At 56.8% G+C, this 22,500-nt stretch overlaps 1 protein-coding gene across 1 annotated transcript in view; it reads right to left on the bottom strand.

Annotated features, from left to right (window-relative positions):
* EDRF1 (erythroid differentiation regulatory factor 1) overlaps nucleotides 1-22,500 on the bottom strand; it is a 55,468-nt gene that overhangs the window by 3,034 nt on the left and 29,934 nt on the right. Inside the window, exons 17-18 of the mRNA XM_076057625.1 lie at nucleotides 5,323-5,655; nucleotides 238-683 (exon numbers count right to left, since the gene is read on the bottom strand). Coding sequence (XP_075913740.1) covers nucleotides 271-683; nucleotides 5,323-5,655 — 746 coding nt within the window. The 3' untranslated portion in view covers nucleotides 238-270. The remainder of the gene's footprint in view (nucleotides 1-237; nucleotides 684-5,322; nucleotides 5,656-22,500) is intronic.

Genomic DNA, 22,500 nt, shown 5'->3' with positions numbered 1-22,500 from the left:
TTAACAACCACGTTAACCACCACATTAACAACCACGTTAACCACCACGTCAACCACCACATTAACCACCACGCTAACCACCACGCTAACCACGTTAACCACCACGTTAACCACCACGTTAACCACCACGTTAACAACCACATTAACCACCACATTAACCACCACGAACCACCACGTTAACAACCACGTTAACCACCACGTTAACCGCCACGCCAACCGCCACGCCAACCGCGCTCACCGGCTCTGCTCTCCACGCTGAGAGCCGCGCTCCTCATGAGCTGCACTCCGCTCTCGTTCCGCACGTTGCCCAGCCGCTTGAGCAGCAGCCGCCGCAGGCCCAGCACGGGGCACCGCCGCTCGTCCGCCGCCTTCCGCCTCTCCGTCCGCCTGTCCGCCCCCTTCCTCTGCCTGTGTCTCTCCGCCTTCTGTCTCTCCGCCTTCTGTCTCTCCGCCTTCTGTCTCTGCGGCTGCGCTGCGGCGACGCCCCGGCCGCCGGCGGCGTAGCGGCGCCGGCGTCGGCGTCGGCGTCGTCGGCGTCGCCGCCGCCCCCGTGGGCAGAGGGAGCCGTCCCGGCCTCCGGCCCGGCGAAGCTCTGCAGCAGCCTCCAGGCGGCGCGGTAGCAGCGCCCGCTCAGCGCCAGCCGCCGCTCACGGCCCTCGGGGGAGCGAGTGGCCCACGAGAACGCTGCGGCGGAGGGGCGGACAAAGGCGGCGGCGGCGGCGGCGGCGGCGGGGGGGGGGGCGGGGGGGGGGCCGCCGAGTAAGGCGGCGGCGTGGGCCGCCGGGGGGAAAAGTGCTCGGCCGCTCGATCGCTCACTCACTCAGTCAACCACTCGCTCACTCGCTCGCTCGGCCACTCGCTCACTCGCTCGCTCGGCCGCTCGCTCACTCGCTCGATCGGCCACTCGCTCACTCGCTCGATCGGCCACTCGCTCACTCGCTCGCTCGGCACTCGCTCACTCGCTCGATCGGCCACTCGCTCGCTCGCTCACTCAGTCAACCACTCGCTCACTCGCTCGCTCGGCCACTCGCTCACTCGCTCGCTCAGCCACTCGCTCACTCGCTCCATCGGCCGCTCGCTCGCTCGCTCAGCCACTCGCTCACTCGCTCGCTCCATCGGCCACTCGCTCAGTCGTCGGCCACTCGCTCGCTCACTCGGCCACTCGCTCGCTCCATCGGCCACTCGCTCGCTCACTCGTTCAATCGGCCGCTCACTCAGTCGGCCACTCGCAGGCTCGCTCAGTCAACCACTCGCTCACTCGCTCAGTCAACCACTCGCAGCTCGCTCAGTCGGCCACTCGCTCACTCGCTCAGTCAACCACTCGCACGCTCGCTCAGTCGGCCACTCGCTCACTCGCTCAGTCAACCACTCGCACACTCGCTCCATCGGCCACTCGCTCGCTCAATCGGTTCGCATTTAACCTTGTGCGGTTAAATGCGAACTTGATTCCTTGAAAAGGTTCCGAATTGGCGTTTGAACGTCTTGACAGCTCTGTTATGTTGCCAGAAAGGGTAAAACTTATTCTTCAATTATACAGCAGGCATCGTCAGGGTCAGGATCGAACCCACGACCTCCTGCGTACCAGGTGAGGTAGTTAACATCTCCTAGCCACCGCGGTGTCAGGGTCAGGATGGAACCCACGACCTCCTGCGTACCAGGCGAGGTAGTTAACATCTCCTAGCCACTACGGTGTCAGCGTCAGGATGGAACCCACGACCTCCTGCGTACCAGGCGAGGTAGTTAACATCTCCTAGCCACCGTGGTGTCAGGGTCAGGATGGAACCCACGACCTCCTGCGTACCAGGTGAGGTAGTTAACATCTCCTAGCCACTACGGTGTCAGGGTCAGGATCGAACCCACGACCTCCTGCGTACCAGGCGAGGTAGTTAACATCTCCTAGCCACTGTGGTGTCAGGGTCCGGGATGGAACCCATGACCTCCTGTGTACCAGGCGAGGTAGTTAACATCTCACCACCGTTCCCCGTGGTTTACACACTCACACACTCACTCTGAGTCTCGATGTGTCCGTGCATCTCTCTCTATTTCTCCCAAGTCACCGTGTGAGAAACTCTATCACTCTCACACTCTCTCACTCTCACTCTCTCTCACACTCTCACACTCTCACACTCTCTCACTCTCACACTCTCACACTCTCACTCACACTCTCTCACTCTCACACTCTCACACTCTCTCACTCTCACACTCTCACACTCTCACTCACACTCTCTCACTCTCACACTCTCTCACTCTCTCACTCTCACACTCTCACACTCACACACTCTCACACTCTCTCTCACTCACACTCTCTCACTCTCACTCTCTCTCACACTCTCTCACACTCTCTCCCACACACACTCTCTCTCTCACTCTCTCACACCGTCTCTCTCTCTCACCGTCTCTCTCTCACCGTCTCTCTCTCTCTCCCCGTGTCTCTCTGTATCAACGCGTGTCTCTCTCTCCCCGTGTCTCTCTCTGTGTGCACGTGTCTCTCTCTCTCTCTCCCCGTGTCTCTCTCTGTATCAACGTGTGTCTCTCTGTATCCACGTGTCTCTCTCTCTCCCCGTGTCTCTCTCTGTATCAACGCGTGTCTCTCTGTGTCCACGTGTCTCTCTCTCTCCCCATGTCTCTCTGCATCAACGCGTGTCTCTCTGTATCCACGTGTCTCTCTCTCTCTCTCCCCGTGTCTCTCTCTGTATCAACGTGTCTCTCTCTGTATCAACGCGTGTCTCTCTCTCCCCGTGTCTCTCTCTGTATCAACGTGTGCCTCTCTGTGTCCACGTGTCTCTCTCTCCCCGTGTCTCTCTCTCTCTCACCGTGTCTCTCTCTCTCTCCCCGTGTCTCTCTTCCCGTGTCTCTCTCTCACCGTGTCTCTTCCCGTGTCTCCCCGTGTCTCTCTCTCACCATGTCTCTCTGTGTCCACGTGTCTCTCTCTCTCTCACCGTGTCTCTCTCTCTCTCCATGTCTCTCTCTCTCACCGTGTGTCTCTCTCTCCCCGTGTCTCTCTGTCTCTCACCCCGCATCTCTCTCTCTGTCTCCCCGTGTCTCTCTGTGTCTCCCCGTGTCTCTCTCTCACCGTGTCTCTCCCCGTGTCTCCCCGTGTGTCTCTCTCTCACCGTGTCTCTTCCCGTGTCTCTGTCTCACCGTGTCTCTCTGTGTCTCCCCGTGTCTCTCTCTCTCTCACCGTGTCTCTCTCTCACCGTGTCTCTCTCTCTCCCCGTGTGTGTCTCTCTCTCTCTCACCGTGTCTCTCTGTGTCCCCGTGTCTCTCTGTGTCCACGTGTCTCTCTCTCCCCGTGTCTCTCTCTCCCCGTGTGTCTCTCTCTCTCCCCGTGTCTCCCCGTGTCTCTCTCTGTGTCCACGTGTCTCTCTCTCTCCCCGTGTCTCTCTCTCACCGTGTCTCTTCCCGTGTCTCTCTCTCACCGTGTCTCTTCCCGTGTCTCTCTCTCACCGTGTCTCTTTCTCTCTCTCTCTCACCGTGTCTCTCTCTCTCTCTCACCGTGTCTCTCCCCGTGTCTCTCTCTCTCTCACCGTGTCTCTCTCTCTCCCCGTGTCTCTCTCTCTCTCTCACCGTGTCTCTCTCTCTCACCATGTCTCTCTCTGTGTCCCCGTGTCTCTCTCTGTGTCCCCGTGTCTCTCTCTGTGTCCCCGTGTCTCTCTCTCTCCCCGTGTGTCTCTCTCACCGTGTCTCTTCCCGTGTCTCCCCACATGCTGCATGAGCTCCCCGTGTCTCTCTCTCTCTCCCCGTGTCTCTCTCTCTCACCGTGTCTCTCTCTCTCCCCGTGTGTCTCTCTCCCCGTGTCTCTCTCTCCCCGTGTGTCTCTCTCTCCCCGTGTCTCTCCCCGTGTCTCTCTCTCCCCGTGTCTCTCTCTCACCGTGTCTCTCTCTCTCTCCCCGTGTCTCTCTCTCCCCGTGTCTCTCTCTCCCCGTGTCTCTCTCTCCCCGTGTCTCTCTCTCACCGTGTCTCTTCCCGTGTCTCCCCACATGCTGCATGAGCTCCCCGTGTCTCTCTCTGTGTCCCCGTGTCTCTCTCTCTCCCCGTGTGTCTCTCTCTCTCTCACCGTGTCTCTCTCTCCCCGTGTCTCTCTCTGTGTCCCCGTGTCTCTCTCTCTCCCCGTGTGTCTCTCTCTCTCACCGTGTCTCTCTCTCTCCCCGTGTCTCTCTCTCTCTCACCGTGTCTCTCTCTGTGTCCCCGTGTCTCTCTCTGTGTCCCCGTGTCTCTCTCTCTCCCCGTGTCTCTCTCACCGTGTCTCTTCCCGTGTCTCCCCACATGCTGCATGAGCTCCCCGTGTCTCTCTCTCTCCCCGTGTCTCTCTCTCTCACCGTGTCTCTCTCTGTGTCCCCGTGTCTCTCTCTGTGTCCCCGTGTCTCTCTCTCTCCCCGTGTCTCTCTCACCGTGTCTCTTCCCGTGTCTCCCCACATGCTGCATGAGCTCCCCGTGTCTCTCTCTCTCCCCGTGTCTCTCTCTCACCGTGTCTCTCTCTCTCCCCGTGTGTCTCTCTCCCCGTGTCTCTCACCGTGTCTCTCTCTGTGTCCCCGTGTCTCTCTCTGTGTCCCCGTGTCTCTCTCTCTCCCCGTGTGTCTCTCTCACCGTGTCTCTTCCTGTGTCTCCCCACATGCTGCATGAGCTCCCCGTGTCTCTGTATCCACGTGTCTCTCTCTCACTGTGTCTCTCTCTCACCGTGTCTCTCTCTCACCGTGTGTCTCTCTCACCGTGTCTCTCTCTCTCACCGTGTCTCTCTGTCTCTCCCCGCGTCTCTCTCTCCCCGTGTGTCTCTCACCGTGTCTCTCTCTCCCCGTGTCTCTCTCTCCCCGTGTGTCTCTCTCTGTGTCTCTCTCTCCCCGTGTCTCTCTCACCGTGTCTCTTCCCGTGTCTCTCTCTCCCCGTGTCTCTCTCACCGTGTCTCTTCCCGTGTCTCTCTCTCACCGTGTCTCTCTCTCCCCGTGTCTCTCTCTCTCTCCCCGTGTGTCTCTCTCCCCGTGTCTCTCTCCCCGTGTGTCTCTCTCCCCGTGTCTCTCTCACCGTGTCTCTCTCTCCCCGTGTCTCTCTCACCGTGTCTCTCTCTCACTGTGTCTCTCTCTCACCGTGTCTCTCTCTCACCGTGTGTCTCTCTCCCCGTGTGTCTCTCTCTCTCTCCCCGTGTGTCTCTCTCTCTCTCACCGTGTCTCTCTCTCCCCGTGTCTCTCTCACCGTGTCTCTTCCCGTGTCTCCCCACATGCTGCATGAGCTCCCCGTGTCTCTCTCTCTCCCCGTGTGTCTCTCTCTCTCCCCGTGTGTCTCTCTCCCCGTGTCTCTCCCCGTGTCTCTCCCCGTGTCTCTCTCTCACCGTGTCTCTTCCCGTGTCTCCCCACATGCTGCATGAGCTCCGCCGCTCCCTCCGCCTCGGCCTCCTCCTCCTCCTCCCCCGCCGCCCCCTCTGCTCCCCCAGCGCTGCTCAGGAAGAAGTGGAAATCTCCACAGAGGCACAGGCAGCGAGATCGCCACGCACAGAGAGCCACCACTCCTCCTTCTCCTCCTCCACCTCCTCCTCCACCTCCTCCTCCTCCTCGTGCTCCACCTCCACCACCTCCACCACCTCCACCACCTCCTCCACCACCACCTCCTCCACCTCCTCCTCCTCCTCCATCTTCGTTCAGACTGGCCAGGCTCTCGTACGCACCTAGGGGTAGAAGAGAGAGATAGGAGAGAGAGGTAGGGAGAGAGAGATAGGGGAGAGAGAGAGGTAGGAGAGAGAGAGGTAGGGAGAGAGGTAGGAGAGACAGATAGGAGAGAGAGAGGTAGGGAGAGAGAGGTAGGGAGAGAGATAGGAGAGAGAGAGAGGTAGGAGAGAGAGAGGTAGGGAGAGAGGTAGGAGAGACATATAGGAGAGAGAGAGGTAGGGAGAGAGGTAGGAGAGAGAGAGAGAGAGATAGGTAGGGAGAGAGGTAGGGAGAGAGAGAGGAGAGAGATAGGGAGAGAGAGACAGGAGAGAGAGGTAGGAGAGAGGAGAGGTAGGGAGAGAGATAGGGAGAGAGGTAGGGAGAGAGAGAGACAGGAGAGAGATAGGTAGGGAGAGAGATAGGGAGAGAGGTAGGAGAGAGAGAGAGAGAGAGTTAGAGAGAGAGAGGTAGGGAGAGAGACAGGAGAGAGATAGAAAGAGAGATAGGAGAGAGAGATAGAAAGAGAGATAGGAGAGAGAGAGAGGTAGGGAGAGAGAGAAAGAGGTAGGGAGAGAGAGGTAGGAGAGAGGTAGGAGAGAGAGGTAGGAGAGAGGTAGGAGAGAGAGAGGTAGGGAGAGAGGAGAGGTAGGGAGAGAGATAGGTAGGGAGAGAGATAGGTAGGTAGGGAGAGATAGGGAGAGAGGTAGGGAGAGAGAGAGACAGGAGAGAGATAGAAAGAGAGACAGGAGAGAGGTAGGGAGACAGAGATAGGGAGAGAGACAGGAGACACGGGGAGAGAGGTAGGGAGAGGGAAAGGAAGATGGAGGAGGTTGAGGAGGAAAATGTGTGTGTGCGTGTGTGTGTGTGTGCATGTGTGAATTAAACTGAAATATGTAACAACTAAGCTTGTGCCGGAGGCCCCGGGGGGCCAGGCGTCTATGACGTCTCCTGGCCAAACCCCAATTGGCGGAGCCAGGAGATTGAATACCTACCCTCGGGGCTACTCCAGAAACAACGAAAAGCCACTACGGGTGGCCACGTGGAATGTTCGAACGCTCACTGCAGAGGAGAGGCTGCCACTCCTCTGTCGGGAGCTGGACCGGTACCGCCTGGATCTATGCGGCATTCAGGAGGTCCGGTGGACCGGCTCTGGCTCCTGCCACCATGAGGGGTGGACAGTCCTCTACTCGGGGCAGCAGACTGCCAAACAACAGGGTGTGGGTCTTCTTTTGAACAAAAGAATGAAGGGGGCGTGGGAGCGTGGCGGTGAGGTGTGGGAAGCTGTAAGCCCCAGGCTACTTTGGGCTCGCCTTCCCATCAACCGGAGGCGAGGAATGGTGGTCGTGGTTACTTATGCCCCCACCGAAGATGAACATCCGTGGAGGGATGCAGGCAAAGCCGATGAGTCAGATGCCTTCTATGACCTCCTGTCACAGGTGCTGGCTAAAGTGGCCCCTCGGGATAGAGTCATCATGTTGGGTGACTTTAATGCCCGAGTTGGTCATGATACTGGCACCTGGTCTGGAGTGATTGGAGGGCATGGGCCAGATCAGCTCAATAACAACGGTAGGAGGCTGCTAGATTTTTGTGCAGCCCATGGGCTTGTAATTACCAACACGCTGTTCCGGCATCGGCGCATCCACACAACATCATGGATGCATGCCGGGTCCAAGCAAGAACATCTGCTGGACTACATAGTGACGGACCAGCGAATGCGAGCCCATGTCCTTGACACCAGGACCTACCGTGGAGCTGATCTGCCCTCTGACCATCGACTAGTCATCTGTAAGATGCGCCTGCCATTCTTCCACTCCGGTGGTGGGTGTACACCCAGGACCCCATTCCAACCTAAAGTGGCCTGGTCTCAGTTATCTGATGAAAGTTGCAAGCGAGAATTTCATCATCGCTTGCGGCTGGGATTGGCATCGTCCCCGACTCCTCCTGATGTCAAGGGTAAATGGGCGAGGTTTAGGACTGTGACTCATGCAGCTGCAATGGCTGCTTTGGGTACGCGGTCCAGACCTCCCCAGACACCCTGGATGACAGAGAAGTTGTTCAGGATGGTTGAGAAAAAGCGACAGGCCCACTGTCATCGGCTACAGAATCCCACGTCAGAGAATGAGGAGGCTTACCGCAGCCTTCGTTCGGAGGTTCGGAGAGCCGTGAGGCGCTGCAAGGATGGGTGGTGGTCGCGGGTTGCTGAGGAGATGGAGTCTGCCTCAGTGGCCCGTGATCACAAATCTCTATTTAACTCCATCAAAAAAGTAACCTGCAGCGCCACACCTATTACCATCATTAGGGGAAAAAACGGTGATCCAATTTCCGACCCCCAGGAACAGGTTCGCAGATTTGCTGAGCATTTCTGTGAGGTCCTGGGGGAGGGAAAATCCCTCAGCCAGGAAAACATCGTGGCACAAAGTGAAGATGACCCTGCTGAGGCTGCGGTGCCTCGAATATTGGATGAAGTCACCCCCTGTGAGTGGCTGGCTGAGGTGCCATCTGCTGAGGAAGTATTGAAGGCGATCCGGAGTCTGAGACCAGGAAAGGCAGCGGGCAGAGATGATCTCCCAAGCGAAATGCTGAGGGAGGGTGGCGTTTGTGCACAGACTGCCCTATATGACATCATAACAACAGTCTGGACCACTGGACGGGTTCCGCAGGATTGGAAGGATGCCCTGGTGGTCCCCCTTTTTAAGAAGGGGGACCGCACAGACTGTAACAACTACAGGGGCATCTCACTCCTCAGTGTGCCGGGAAAGGTCCTGGCAAGGATTATTCAGCATCGCCTTGCCAGGCACGCTGAGGAGAGGCTTGCGGAGCCCCAATGCGGTTTCAGGAAAGGGCGGTCCTGCACAGATGCCATATTTTCTGTCCGTCTGCTACAGCAGAGGTGTAGGGAATTCCAACAAGACCTACATCTCTGCTTTATTGACCTGGTCAAGGCCTATGATACCATCAGTAGGCCTGGGCTCTGGGTCGTTCTTCGTGCTTTTGGAGTACCTGACCCTCTGCTCACGATCATTAAGGACCTTCATGATGGTGAGCGGGCCCGGGTAAAACTACGTGGCCGGGAGTCAGAGCCATTCCCTGTACACCTTGGGGTGCGACAGGGATGTCCTCTGGCTCCCACATTATTTAACATCTATTTTGACCACGTAGTTCGTGAAGCCTTCAATAGCTGTACCGGGGGAATCTCCATATGGTACAGATATAATGGGAGGCTAATCGATGCCCGGGTGCGGTCAAGGGATGGCTCCCTATTGTTCAACCACGTTATGTATGCTGATGACTTGGTAATAGCTGCTCAGTCAGAGGAGGAGTTGGAGACGCTGCTGCTGAGACTGGAGCGTGCCACTAAGAGGTGGGGCCTTACCATCAGCTCCACCAAAACTAAGCACCTGCCTGGGTATTTTGTACCATCGGACACTCCACCCCCACAACTCCCAATCGGTGATGGGGCAGTTGTGGAGAGAGTGGAGAGTTTCCCATACCTGGGCAGTGTGCTTATGACTGGCTCCAGTTTAACAGCAGAGGTCTCACTCCGAATCAGTCGAGCGGCAATATCTTTTCATCGGTTGCGTAACGCTGTGTGGAAGCTACCTGGTCTGTCGCTCCGCACTAAGCTTCAGGTCTTCTCGGCCACGGTCATTCCCTCCCTTCTCTACGCTTGCGAAACGTGGACCCCCCTAATGGAACATCTTCGCCGGTTAGAAACATTTAGGCTGACCTGCCTACGATCCATCCTGGGTTTAACCAGACTGGATTGTGTGAGGAGCTCACAAATCCTTGAAAGATCTGGGCAGGGTCCCATCGGTGAGCTCCTCCGGCAGGCAAGGCTGCGATGGCTGGGTCATGTAGCCCGCATGCCCAGCCACCGCATGCCGAAACAGCTTTTGTTTGGCCGGATTGAGGGGGCTAAGCGGGCGCGGCACGGGCTAGAGAAGAGATGGAGTGATGTGGTACAGGAGGACGTGGAGCTGAGTGGACTTGCCGATGACTGGTACCAGCGGTGTCAAGATCGGCCTCTGTGGAGGAGGCTCGTGAAGGATGCTACAGGGCAGTTGGAGGTAGTCGCCCTCCAACAACAACGGAGGGCGGAGGAGCGACGCTCACAACAACGAGCGGAGCGCCGGGTGGCTAAAGCACAGCAGGTTGGCACAGTAGGGGGCACAGGTGGTGCATCAGCCAGTCATCGCAGTCAGTCGACCCGTGGCACCTGGGTCTGCCCCGTGACCTCCTGCCAGCGGGCGTTCGACACTTCACGTGGCCTCAGGGTGCACATAGCCTGGCACAAGCGTCGTGGTGACGTCACCGCCACTTAGTGGCGAATGGCGGTTGTTGTTGTTGTTGTTGTTGTGTGTGCGTGTGTGTGCGTGTGTGTGTGTGTGCGTGTGTGTGTGTGTGTGTACGTGTGTGTGTGTGTGCGTGTGTGTGTGTCGCAGATTTGCTGAGCATTTCTGTGAGGTCCTGGGGGAGGGAAAATCCCACAGCCAGGAAAACATCGCGGCACAAAGTGAGGATGACCCTGCTGAGGCTGCGGTGCCTCAAATATTGGATGAAGTCACCCCCTGTGAGTGGCTGGCTGAGGTGCCATCTGCTGAGGAAGTATTGAAGGCGATCCGGAGTCTGAGACCAGGAAAGGCAGCGGGCAGAGATGATCTCCCAAGCGAAATGCTGAGGGAGGGTGGCGTTTGTGCACAGACTGCCCTATATGACATCATAACAACAGTCTGGACCACTGGACGGGTTCCGCAGGATTGGAAGGATGCCCTGGTGGTCCCCCTTTTTAAGAAGGGGGACCGCACAGACTGTAACAACTACAGGGGCATCTCACTCCTCAGTGTGCCGGGAAAGGTCCTGGCAAGGATTATTCAGCATCGCCTTGCCAGGCACGCTGAGGAGAGGCTTGCGGAGCCCCAATGCGGTTTCAGGAAAGGGCGGTCCTGCACAGATGCCATATTTTCTGTCCGTCTGCTACAGCAGAGGTGTAGGGAATTCCAACAAGACCTACATCTCTGCTTTATTGACCTGGTCAAGGCCTATGATACCATCAGTAGGCCTGGGCTCTGGGTCGTTCTTCGTGCTTTTGGAGTACCTGACCCTCTGCTCACGATCATTAAGGACCTTCATGATGGTGAGCGGGCCCGGGTAAAACTACGTGGCCGGGAGTCAGAGCCATTCCCTGTACACCTTGGGGTGCAACAGGGATGTCCTCTGGCTCCCACATTATTTAACATCTATTTTGACCACGTAGTTCGTGAAGCCTTCAATAGCTGTACCGGGGGAATCTCCATATGGTACAGATATAATGGGAGGCTAATCGATGCCCGGGTGCGGTCAAGGGATGGCTCCCTATTGCTCAACCACGTTATGTATGCTGATGACTTGGTAATAGCTGCTCAGTCAGAGGAGGAGTTGCAGACGCTGCTGCTGAGACTGGAGCGTGCCACTAAGAGGTGGGGCCTTACCATCAGCCCCACCAAAACTAAGCACCTGCCTGGGTATTTTGTACCATCGGACACTCCACCCCCACAACTCCCAATCGGTGATGGGGCAGTTGTGGAGAGAGTGGAGAGTTTCCCATACCTGGGCAGTGTGCTTATGACTGGCTCCAGTTTAACAGCAGAGGTCTCACTCCGAATCAGTCGAGCGGCAATATCTTTTCATCGGTTGCGTAACGCTGTGTGGAAGCTACCTGGTCTGTCGCTCCGCACTAAGCTTCAGGTCTTCTCGGCCACGGTCATTCCCTCCCTTCTCTACGCTTGCGAAACGTGGACCCCCCGAATGGAACATCTTCGCCGGTTAGAAACATTTAGGCTGACCTGCCTACGATCCATCCTGGGTTTAACCAGACTGGATTGTGTGAGGAGCTCACAAATCCTTGAAAGATCTGGTCAGGGTCCCATCGGTGAGCTCCTCCGGCAGGCAAGGCTGCGATGGCTGGGTCATGTAGCCCGCATGCCCAGCCACCGCATGCCGAAACAGCTTTTGTTTGGCCGGATTGAGGGGGCTAAGCGGGCGCGGCACGGGCTAGAGAAGAGATGGAGTGATGTGGTACAGGAGGACGTGGAGCTGAGTGGACTTGCCGATGACTGGTACCAGCGGTGTCAAGATCGGCCTCTGTGGAGGAGGCTCGTGAAGGATGCTACTGGGCAGTTGGAGGCAGTCGCCCTCCAACAACAACGGAGGGCGGAGGAGCGACGCTCACAACAGCGAGCGGAGCGCCGGGTGGCTAAAGCACAGCAGGTTGGCACAGTAGGGGGCACAGGTGGTGCATCAGCCAGTCATCTCAGTCAGTCGACCCGTGGCACCTGGGTCTGCCCCGTGACCTCCTGCCAGCGGGCGTTCGACACTTCACGTGGCCTCAGGGTGCACATAGCCTGGCACAAGCGTCGTGGTGACGTCACCGCCACTTAGTGGCGAATGGCGGTTGTTGTTGTTGTTGTTGTTGTGTGTGTGTGCGTGTGTGTGTACGTGTGTGTGTGTGTGCGTGTGTGTGTGCGTGTGTGTGTGTGTGCGTGTGCGTGTGTGTGTGCGTGTGCGTGTGTGTGTGCGTGTGTGTGCGTGTGTGTGTGCGTGTGTGTGTGCGTGTGTGTGCGTGTGTGTGTGCGTGTGTGTGTACGTGTGTGTGTACGTGTGTCGCTGTTCCGGAATCGGCGCATCCACACAACATCATGGATGCATGCCGGGTCCAAGCAAGAACATCTGCTGGACTACATAGTGACGGACCAGTGGATGCGAGCCCATGTCCTTGACACCAGGACCTACCGTGGAGCTGATCTGCCCTCTGACCATCGACTAGTCATCTGTAAGATGCGCCTGCCATTCTTCCACTCCGGTGGTGGGTGTACACCCAGGACCCCATTCCAACCTAAAGTGGCCTGGTCTCAGCTAGCTGATGAAAGTTGCAAGTGAGAATTTCATCATCGCTTGCGGCTGGGATTGGCATCGTCCCCCACTCCTCCTGATGTCGAGGGTAAATGGGCGAGGTTTAGGACTGTGACTCATGCAGCTGCAATGGCTGCTTTGGGTACGCGGTCCAGACCTCCCCAGAGACCCTGGCTGACAGAGGAGGTGTTCAGGATGGTTGAGAAAAAGCGACAGGCCCACTGTCATCGGCTACAGAATCCCACGTCAGAGAATGAGGCTTACCGCAGCCTTCGCTCGGAGGTTCGGAGAGCCGTGAGGCGCTGCAAGGATGGGTGGTGGTCGCGGGTTGCTGAGGAGATGGAGTCTGCCTCAGTGGCCCGCGATCACAAATCTCTATTTAACTCCATCAAAAAAGTAACCTGCAGCGCCACACCTATTACCATCATTAGGGGAAAAAACGGGGATCCAATCTCCGACCTCCAGGAACAGGTTTGTAGATTTGCTGAGCATTTCTGTGAGGTCCTGGGGGAGGGAAAATCCCACAGCCAGGAAAACATCGCGGCACAAAGTGAGGATGACCCTGCTGAGGCTGCGGTGCCTCAAATATTGGATGAAGTCACCCCCTGTGAGTGGCTGGCTGAGGTGCCATCTGCTGAGGAAGTATTGAAGGCGATCCGGAGTCTGAGACCAGGAAAGGCAGCGGGCAGAGATGATCTCCCAAGCGAAATGCTGAGGGAGGGTGGCGTTTGTGCACAGACTGCCCTATATGACATCATAACAACAGTCTGGACCACTGGACGGGTTCCGCAGGATTGGAAGGATGCCCTGGTGGTCCCCCTTTTTAAGAAGGGGGACCGCACAGACTGTAACAACTACAGGGGCATCTCACTCCTCAGTGTGCCGGGAAAGGTCCTGGCAAGGATTATTCAGCATCGCCTTGCCAGGCACGCTGAGGAGAGGCTTGCGGAGCCCCAATGCGGTTTCAGGAAAGGGCGGTCCTGCACAGATGCCATATTTTCTGTCCGTCTGCTACAGCAGAGGTGTAGGGAATTCCAACAAGACCTACATCTCTGCTTTATTGACCTGGTCAAGGCCTATGATACCATCAGTAGGCCTGGGCTCTGGGTCGTTCTTCGTGCTTTTGGAGTACCTGACCCTCTGCTCACGATCATTAAGGACCTTCATGATGGTGAGCGGGCCCGGGTAAAACTACGTGGCCGGGAGTCAGAGCCATTCCCTGTACACCTTGGGGTGCAACAGGGATGTCCTCTGGCTCCCACATTATTTAACATCTATTTTGACCACGTAGTTCGTGAAGCCTTCAATAGCTGTACCGGGGGAATCTCCATATGGTACAGATATAATGGGAGGCTAATCGATGCCCGGGTGCGGTCAAGGGATGGCTCCCTATTGCTCAACCACGTTATGTATGCTGATGACTTGGTAATAGCTGCTCAGTCAGAGGAGGAGTTGCAGACGCTGCTGCTGAGACTGGAGCGTGCCACTAAGAGGTGGGGCCTTACCATCAGCCCCACCAAAACTAAGCACCTGCCTGGGTATTTTGTACCATCGGACACTCCACCCCCACAACTCCCAATCGGTGATGGGGCAGTTGTGGAGAGAGTGGAGAGTTTCCCATACCTGGGCAGTGTGCTTATGACTGGCTCCAGTTTAACAGCAGAGGTCTCACTCCGAATCAGTCGAGCGGCAATATCTTTTCATCGGTTGCGTAACGCTGTGTGGAAGCTACCTGGTCTGTCGCTCCGCACTAAGCTTCAGGTCTTCTCGGCCACGGTCATTCCCTCCCTTCTCTACGCTTGCGAAACGTGGACCCCCCGAATGGAACATCTTCGCCGGTTAGAAACATTTAGGCTGACCTGCCTACGATCCATCCTGGGTTTAACCAGACTGGATTGTGTGAGGAGCTCACAAATCCTTGAAAGATCTGGTCAGGGTCCCATCGGTGAGCTCCTCCGGCAGGCAAGGCTGCGATGGCTGGGTCATGTAGCCCGCATGCCCAGCCACCGCATGCCGAAACAGCTTTTGTTTGGCCGGATTGAGGGGGCTAAGCGGGCGCGGCACGGGCTAGAGAAGAGATGGAGTGATGTGGTACAGGAGGACGTGGAGCTGAGTGGACTTGCCGATGACTGGTACCAGCGGTGTCAAGATCGGCCTCTGTGGAGGAGGCTCGTGAAGGATGCTACTGGGCAGTTGGAGGCAGTCGCCCTCCAACAACAACGGAGGGCGGAGGAGCGACGCTCACAACAGCGAGCGGAGCGCCGGGTGGCTAAAGCACAGCAGGTTGGCACAGTAGGGGGCACAGGTGGTGCATCAGCCAGTCATCTCAGTCAGTCGACCCGTGGCACCTGGGTCTGCCCCGTGACCTCCTGCCAGCGGGCGTTCGACACTTCACGTGGCCTCAGGGTGCACATAGCCTGGCACAAGCGTCGTGGTGACGTCACCGCCACTTAGTGGCGAATGGCGGTTGTTGTTGTTGTTGTTGTTGTGTGTGTGTGCGTGTGTGTGTACGTGTGTGTGTGTGTGCGTGTGTGTGTGCGTGTGTGTGTGTGTGCGTGTGCGTGTGTGTGTGCGTGTGCGTGTGTGTGTGCGTGTGTGTGCGTGTGTGTGTGCGTGTGTGTGTGCGTGTGTGTGCGTGTGTGTGTGCGTGTGTGTGTACGTGTGTGTGTACGTGTGTCGCTGTTCCGGAATCGGCGCATCCACACAACATCATGGATGCATGCCGGGTCCAAGCAAGAACATCTGCTGGACTACATAGTGACGGACCAGTGGATGCGAGCCCATGTCCTTGACACCAGGACCTACCGTGGAGCTGATCTGCCCTCTGACCATCGACTAGTCATCTGTAAGATGCGCCTGCCATTCTTCCACTCCGGTGGTGGGTGTACACCCAGGACCCCATTCCAACCTAAAGTGGCCTGGTCTCAGCTAGCTGATGAAAGTTGCAAGTGAGAATTTCATCATCGCTTGCGGCTGGGATTGGCATCGTCCCCCACTCCTCCTGATGTCGAGGGTAAATGGGCGAGGTTTAGGACTGTGACTCATGCAGCTGCAATGGCTGCTTTGGGTACGCGGTCCAGACCTCCCCAGAGACCCTGGCTGACAGAGGAGGTGTTCAGGATGGTTGAGAAAAAGCGACAGGCCCACTGTCATCGGCTACAGAATCCCACGTCAGAGAATGAGGCTTACCGCAGCCTTCGCTCGGAGGTTCGGAGAGCCGTGAGGCGCTGCAAGGATGGGTGGTGGTCGCGGGTTGCTGAGGAGATGGAGTCTGCCTCAGTGGCCCGCGATCACAAATCTCTATTTAACTCCATCAAAAAAGTAACCTGCAGCGCCACACCTATTACCATCATTAGGGGAAAAAACGGGGATCCAATCTCCGACCTCCAGGAACAGGTTTGTAGATTTGCTGAGCATTTCTGTGAGGTCCTGGTAGAGGGGACATCCTTCAGCCTGGATAACAACGTGGGACAAAGTGGTGATGACCCTGCTGAGGCTGCGGTGCCTCAAATATTGGAGGAAGTCACTCCCTGTGAGTGGCTGGCTGAGGTGCCATCTGTTGAGGAAGTACTGAGGGCGATCCAGAGTCTGAGGCCAGGAAAGGCACCGGGCAGAGATGATCTCCCAAGCGAAATGCTGAGGGAGGGTGGCGTTAGTGCACAGACTGCCCTACATGACATCATAACAACAGTCTGGACCACTGGACGGGTTCCGCAGGATTGGAAGGATGCCCTGGTGGTCCCCCTCTTTAAAAAGGGGGACCGCACAGACTGTAACAACTACAGGGGCATCTCACTCAGTGTTTCCCGGGAAAGGTCCTGGCAAGGATTATTCAACATCGCCTTGCCAGGCACGCTGAGGAGAGGCTTGCGGAGCCCCAATGTGGTTTCAGGAACGGGCGGTCCTGTACAGATGCCATATTTTCTGTCCTACTGCTACAGCAGAGGTGTAGGGAATTCCAGCAAGACCTACATCTCTGATTTATTGACCTGTTCAAGGCCTATGATACCATCACTAGGCCTGGGCTCTGGGTCGTTCTTCGTGCTTTTGGAGTACCTGACCCTCTGCTCACGATCATTAAGGACCTTCATGATGGTGAGCGGACCCGGGTAAAACTACGTGGCCGGGAGTCAGAGCCATTCCCTGTACACCTTGGGGTGCGACAGGGATGTCCTCTGGCTCCCACATTATTTAACATCTATTTTGACCACGTAGTTCGTGAAGCCTTCAATAGCTGTACCGGGGGAATCTCTATATGGTACAGATATAATGGTAGGCTGATCGACGCCCGGGTGCGGTCAAGGGATGGCTCCCTATTGCTCAACCACGTTATGTATGCTGATGATTTGGTAATAGCTGCTCAGTCAGAGGAGGAGTTGGAGACGCTGCTGCTGAGACTGGAGCGTGCCACCAAGAGATGGGGCCTTACCATCAGCACCACCAAAACTAAGCACCTGCCTGGGTATTTTGTACCATCGGACACTCCACCCCCACAACTCCCGATCGGTGATGGGGCAGTTGTGGAGAGAGTGGAGAGTTTCCCATACCTGGGCAGTGTGCTTATGACTAGCTCCAGTTTAACAGCAGAGGTCTCACTCCGAATCAGTCGAGCGGCAGTATCTTTTCATCGGTTGCGTAACGCTGTGTGGAAGCTACCTGGTCTGTCACTCCGCACTAAGCTTCAGGTCTTTTCGGCCACGGTCATTCCCTCCCTTCTCTACGCTTGCGAAACGTGGACCCCCCTAATGGAACATCTTCGCCGGTTAGAAACATTTAGGCTGGCCTGCCTACGATCCATCCTGGGTTTAACCAGACTGGATTGTGTGAGGAGCTCACAAATCCTTGAAAGATCTGGGCAAGGTCCCGTCGGTGAGCTCCTAAGGCGGGCAAGGCTGCGATGGCTGGGTCATGTAGCCCGCATGCCCAGCCACCGCATGCCGAAACAGCTTTTGTTCGGCCGGATTGAGGGGGCAAAGCGGGCGCGGCACGGGCTAGAGAAGAGATGGAGTGATGTGGTACAGGAGGACGTGGAGCTGAGTGGACTTGCCGATGACTGGTACCAGCGGTGTCAAGATCGGCCTCTGTGGAGGAGGCTCGTGAAGGATGCTACAGGGCAGTTGGAGGTAGTCGCCCTCCAACAACAACGGAGGGCGGAGGAGCGACGCTCACAACAACGAGCGGAGCGCCGGGTGGCTAAAGCACAGCAGGTTGGCAAAGTAGGGGGCACAGGTGGTGCATCAGCCAGTCATCGCAGTCAGTCGACCCGTGGCACCTGGGTCTGCCCCGTGACCTCCTGCCAGTGGGCGTTCGACACTTCACGTGGCCTCAGGGTGCACATAGCCTGGCACAAGCGTCGTGGTGACGTCACCGCCACTTAGTGGCGAATGGCGGTTGTTGTGTACGTGTGTGTGTGTGTGTACGTGTGTGTACGTGACCTGCTCAAGGCCTATAATACCATCAGTAGGCCTGGGCTCTGGGTCGTTCTTCGTGCTTTTGGAGTACCTGACCCTCTCCTCACGATCATTAAGGACCTTCATGATGGTGAGCGGGCCCGGGTAAAACTACGTGACCGGGAGTCAGAGCCATTCCCTGTACATCTTGGGGTGCGACAGGGATGTCCTCTGGCTCCCACATTATTTAACATCTATTTTGACCACGTAGTTCGTGAAGCCTTCAATAGCTGTACCGGGGGAATCTCCATATGGTACAGATATAATGGGAGGCTGATCGATGCCCGGGTGCGGTCAAGGGATGGCTCCCTATTGCTCAACCACGTTACGTATGCTGATGATTTGGTAATAGCTGCTCAGTCAGAGGAGGAGTTGGAGACGCTGCTGCTGAGACTGGAGCGTGCCACTAAGAGGTGGGGCCTTACCATCAGCCCCACTAAAACTAAGCACCTGCCTGGGTATTTTGTACCATCGGACACTCCACCCCCACAACTCCCGATCGGTGATGGGGCAGTTGTGGAGAGAGTGGAGAGTTTCCCGTACCTGGGCAGTGTGCTAATGACTGGCTCCAATTTAACAGCAGAGGTCTCACTCCGAATCAGTCGAGCGGCAATATCTTTTCATCGGTTGCGTAACGCTGTGTGGAAGCTACCTGGTCTGTCGCTCCGCACTAAGCTTCAGGTCTTCTCGGCCACGATCATTCCCTCCCTTCTCTACGCTTGCGAAACGTGGACCCCCCTAATGGAACATCTTCGCCGGTTAGAAACATTTAGGCTGACCTGCCTACGATCCATCCTGGGTTTAACCAGACTGGATTGTGTGAGGAGCTCACAAATCCTTGAAAGATCTGGGCAGGGTCCCATCGGTGAGCTCCTCCGGCAGGCAAGGCTGCGATGGCTGGGTCATGTAGCCCGCATGCCCAGCCACCGCATGCCAAAACAGCTTTTGTTTGGCCGGATTGAGGGGGCTAAGCGGGCGCGGCACGGGCTAGAAAAGAGATGGAGTGATGTGGTACAGGAGGACGTGGAGCTGAGTGGACTTGCCGATGACTGGTACCAGCGGTGTCAAGATCGGCCTCTGTGGAGGAGGCTCGTGAAGGATGTTACTGGGCAGTTGGAGGCAGTCGCCCTCCAACAACAACGGAGGGCGGAGGAGCGACGCTCACAACAGCGAGCGGAGCGCCGGGTGGCTAAAGCACAGCAGGTTGGCACAGTAGGGGGCACAGGTGGTGCATCAGCCAGTCATCTCAGTCAGTCGACCCGTGGCACCTGGGTCTGCCCCGTGACCTCCTGCCAGCGGGCGTTCGACACTTCACGTGGCCTCAGGGTGCACATAGCCTGGCACAAGCGTCGTGGTGACGTCACCGCTACTTAGTGGCGAATGGCGGTTGTTGTGTTGTTGTGTGTGTGTGTACGTGTGTGTGTGTGTGCGTGTGTGTGTGTGCGTGTGTGTGTACGTGTGTGTGTGTGTGCGTGTGTGTGTGCGTGTGTGTGTGTGTGCGTGTGCGTGTGTGTGTGCGTGTGCGTGTGTGTGTGCGTGTGTGTGCGTGTGTGTGTGCGTGTGTGTGTGTGCGTGTGTGTGTGCGTGTGTGTGCGTGTGTGTGTGCGTGTGTGTGTACGTGTGTGTGTACGTGTGTCGCTGTTCCGGAATCGGCGCATCCACACAACATCATGGATGCATGCCGGGTCCAAGCAAGAACATCTGCTGGACTACATAGTGACGGACCAGTGGATGCGAGCCCATGTCCTTGACACCAGGACCTACCGTGGAGCTGATCTGCCCTCTGACCATCGACTAGTCATCTGTAAGATGCGCCTGCCATTCTTCCACTCCGGTGGTGGGTGTACACCCAGGACCCCATTCCAACCTAAAGTGGCCTGGTCTCAGCTAGCTGATGAAAGTTGCAAGTGAGAATTTCATCATCGCTTGCGGCTGGGATTGGCATCGTCCCCCACTCCTCCTGATGTCGAGGGTAAATGGGCGAGGTTTAGGACTGTGACTCATGCAGCTGCAATGGCTGCTTTGGGTACGCGGTCCAGACCTCCCCAGAGACCCTGGCTGACAGAGGAGGTGTTCAGGATGGTTGAGAAAAAGCGACAGGCCCACTGTCATCGGCTACAGAATCCCACGTCAGAGAATGAGGCTTACCGCAGCCTTCGCTCGGAGGTTCGGAGAGCCGTGAGGCGCTGCAAGGATGGGTGGTGGTCGCGGGTTGCTGAGGAGATGGAGTCTGCCTCAGTGGCCCGCGATCACAAATCTCTATTTAACTCCATCAAAAAAGTAACCTGCAGCGCCACACCTATTACCATCATTAGGGGAAAAAACGGGGATCCAATCTCCGACCTCCAGGAACAGGTTTGTAGATTTGCTGAGCATTTCTGTGAGGTCCTGGTAGAGGGGACATCCTTCAGCCTGGATAACAACGTGGGACAAAGTGGTGATGACCCTGCTGAGGCTGCGGTGCCTCAAATATTGGAGGAAGTCACTCCCTGTGAGTGGCTGGCTGAGGTGCCATCTGTTGAGGAAGTACTGAGGGCGATCCAGAGTCTGAGGCCAGGAAAGGCACCGGGCAGAGATGATCTCCCAAGCGAAATGCTGAGGGAGGGTGGCGTTAGTGCACAGACTGCCCTACATGACATCATAACAACAGTCTGGACCACTGGACGGGTTCCGCAGGATTGGAAGGATGCCCTGGTGGTCCCCCTCTTTAAAAAGGGGGACCGCACAGACTGTAACAACTACAGGGGCATCTCACTCAGTGTTTCCCGGGAAAGGTCCTGGCAAGGATTATTCAACATCGCCTTGCCAGGCACGCTGAGGAGAGGCTTGCGGAGCCCCAATGTGGTTTCAGGAACGGGCGGTCCTGTACAGATGCCATATTTTCTGTCCTACTGCTACAGCAGAGGTGTAGGGAATTCCAGCAAGACCTACATCTCTGATTTATTGACCTGTTCAAGGCCTATGATACCATCACTAGGCCTGGGCTCTGGGTCGTTCTTCGTGCTTTTGGAGTACCTGACCCTCTGCTCACGATCATTAAGGACCTTCATGATGGTGAGCGGACCCGGGTAAAACTACGTGGCCGGGAGTCAGAGCCATTCCCTGTACACCTTGGGGTGCGACAGGGATGTCCTCTGGCTCCCACATTATTTAACATCTATTTTGACCACGTAGTTCGTGAAGCCTTCAATAGCTGTACCGGGGGAATCTCTATATGGTACAGATATAATGGGAGGCTGATCGACGCCCGGGTGCGGTCAAGGGATGGCTCCCTATTGCTCAACCACGTTATGTATGCTGATGATTTGGTAATAGCTGCTCAGTCAGAGGAGGAGTTGGAGACGCTGCTGCTGAGACTGGAGCGTGCCACCAAGAGATGGGGCCTTACCATCAGCACCACCAAAACTAAGCACCTGCCTGGGTATTTTGTACCATCGGACACTCCACCCCCACAACTCCCGATCGGTGATGGGGCAGTTGTGGAGAGAGTGGAGAGTTTCCCATACCTGGGCAGTGTGCTTATGACTAGCTCCAGTTTAACAGCAGAGGTCTCACTCCGAATCAGTCGAGCGGCAGTATCTTTTCATCGGTTGCGTAACGCTGTGTGGAAGCTACCTGGTCTGTCACTCCGCACTAAGCTTCAGGTCTTTTCGGCCACGGTCCTTCCCTCCCTTCTCTACGCTTGCGAAACGTGGACCCCCCTAATGGAACATCTTCGCCGGTTAGAAACATTTAGGCTGGCCTGCCTACGATCCATCCTGGGTTTAACCAGACTGGATTGTGTGAGGAGCTCACAAATCCTTGAAAGATCTGGGCAAGGTCCCGTCGGTGAGCTCCTAAGGCGGGCAAGGCTGCGATGGCTGGGTCATGTAGCCCGCATGCCCAGCCACCGCATGCCGAAACAGCTTTTGTTCGGCCGGATTGAGGGGGCAAAGCGGGCGCGGCACGGGCTAGAGAAGAGATGGAGTGATGTGGTACAGGAGGACGTGGAGCTGAGTGGACTTGCCGATGACTGGTACCAGCGGTGTCAAGATCGGCCTCTGTGGAGGAGGCTCGTGAAGGATGCTACAGGGCAGTTGGAGGTAGTCGCCCTCCAACAACAACGGAGGGCGGAGGAGCGACGCTCACAACAACGAGCGGAGCGCCGGGTGGCTAAAGCACAGCAGGTTGGCACAGTAGGGGGCACAGGTGGTGCATCAGCCAGTCATCGCAGTCAGTCGACCCGTGGCACCTGGGTCTGCCCCGTGACCTCCTGCCAGTGGGCGTTCGACACTTCACGTGGCCTCAGGGTGCACATAGCCTGGCACAAGCGTCGTGGTGACGTCACCGCCACTTAGTGGCGAATGGCGGTTGTTGTGTACGTGTGTGTGTGTGTGTACGTGTGTGTACGTGACCTGCTCAAGGCCTATAATACCATCAGTAGGCCTGGGCTCTGGGTCGTTCTTCGTGCTTTTGGAGTACCTGACCCTCTCCTCACGATCATTAAGGACCTTCATGATGGTGAGCGGGCCCGGGTAAAACTACGTG

The sequence above is a fragment of the Petromyzon marinus genome, chromosome 83 (genome assembly GCF_048934315.1).
Source record: "Petromyzon marinus isolate PM22_M1 ecotype Great Lakes invasive population chromosome 83, UKy_Petmar_22M1.pri1.0, whole genome shotgun sequence".
NCBI lineage: Eukaryota > Metazoa > Chordata > Hyperoartia > Petromyzontiformes > Petromyzontidae > Petromyzon > Petromyzon marinus.
This window is presented reverse-complemented; position numbering and strand designations above follow the sequence as displayed.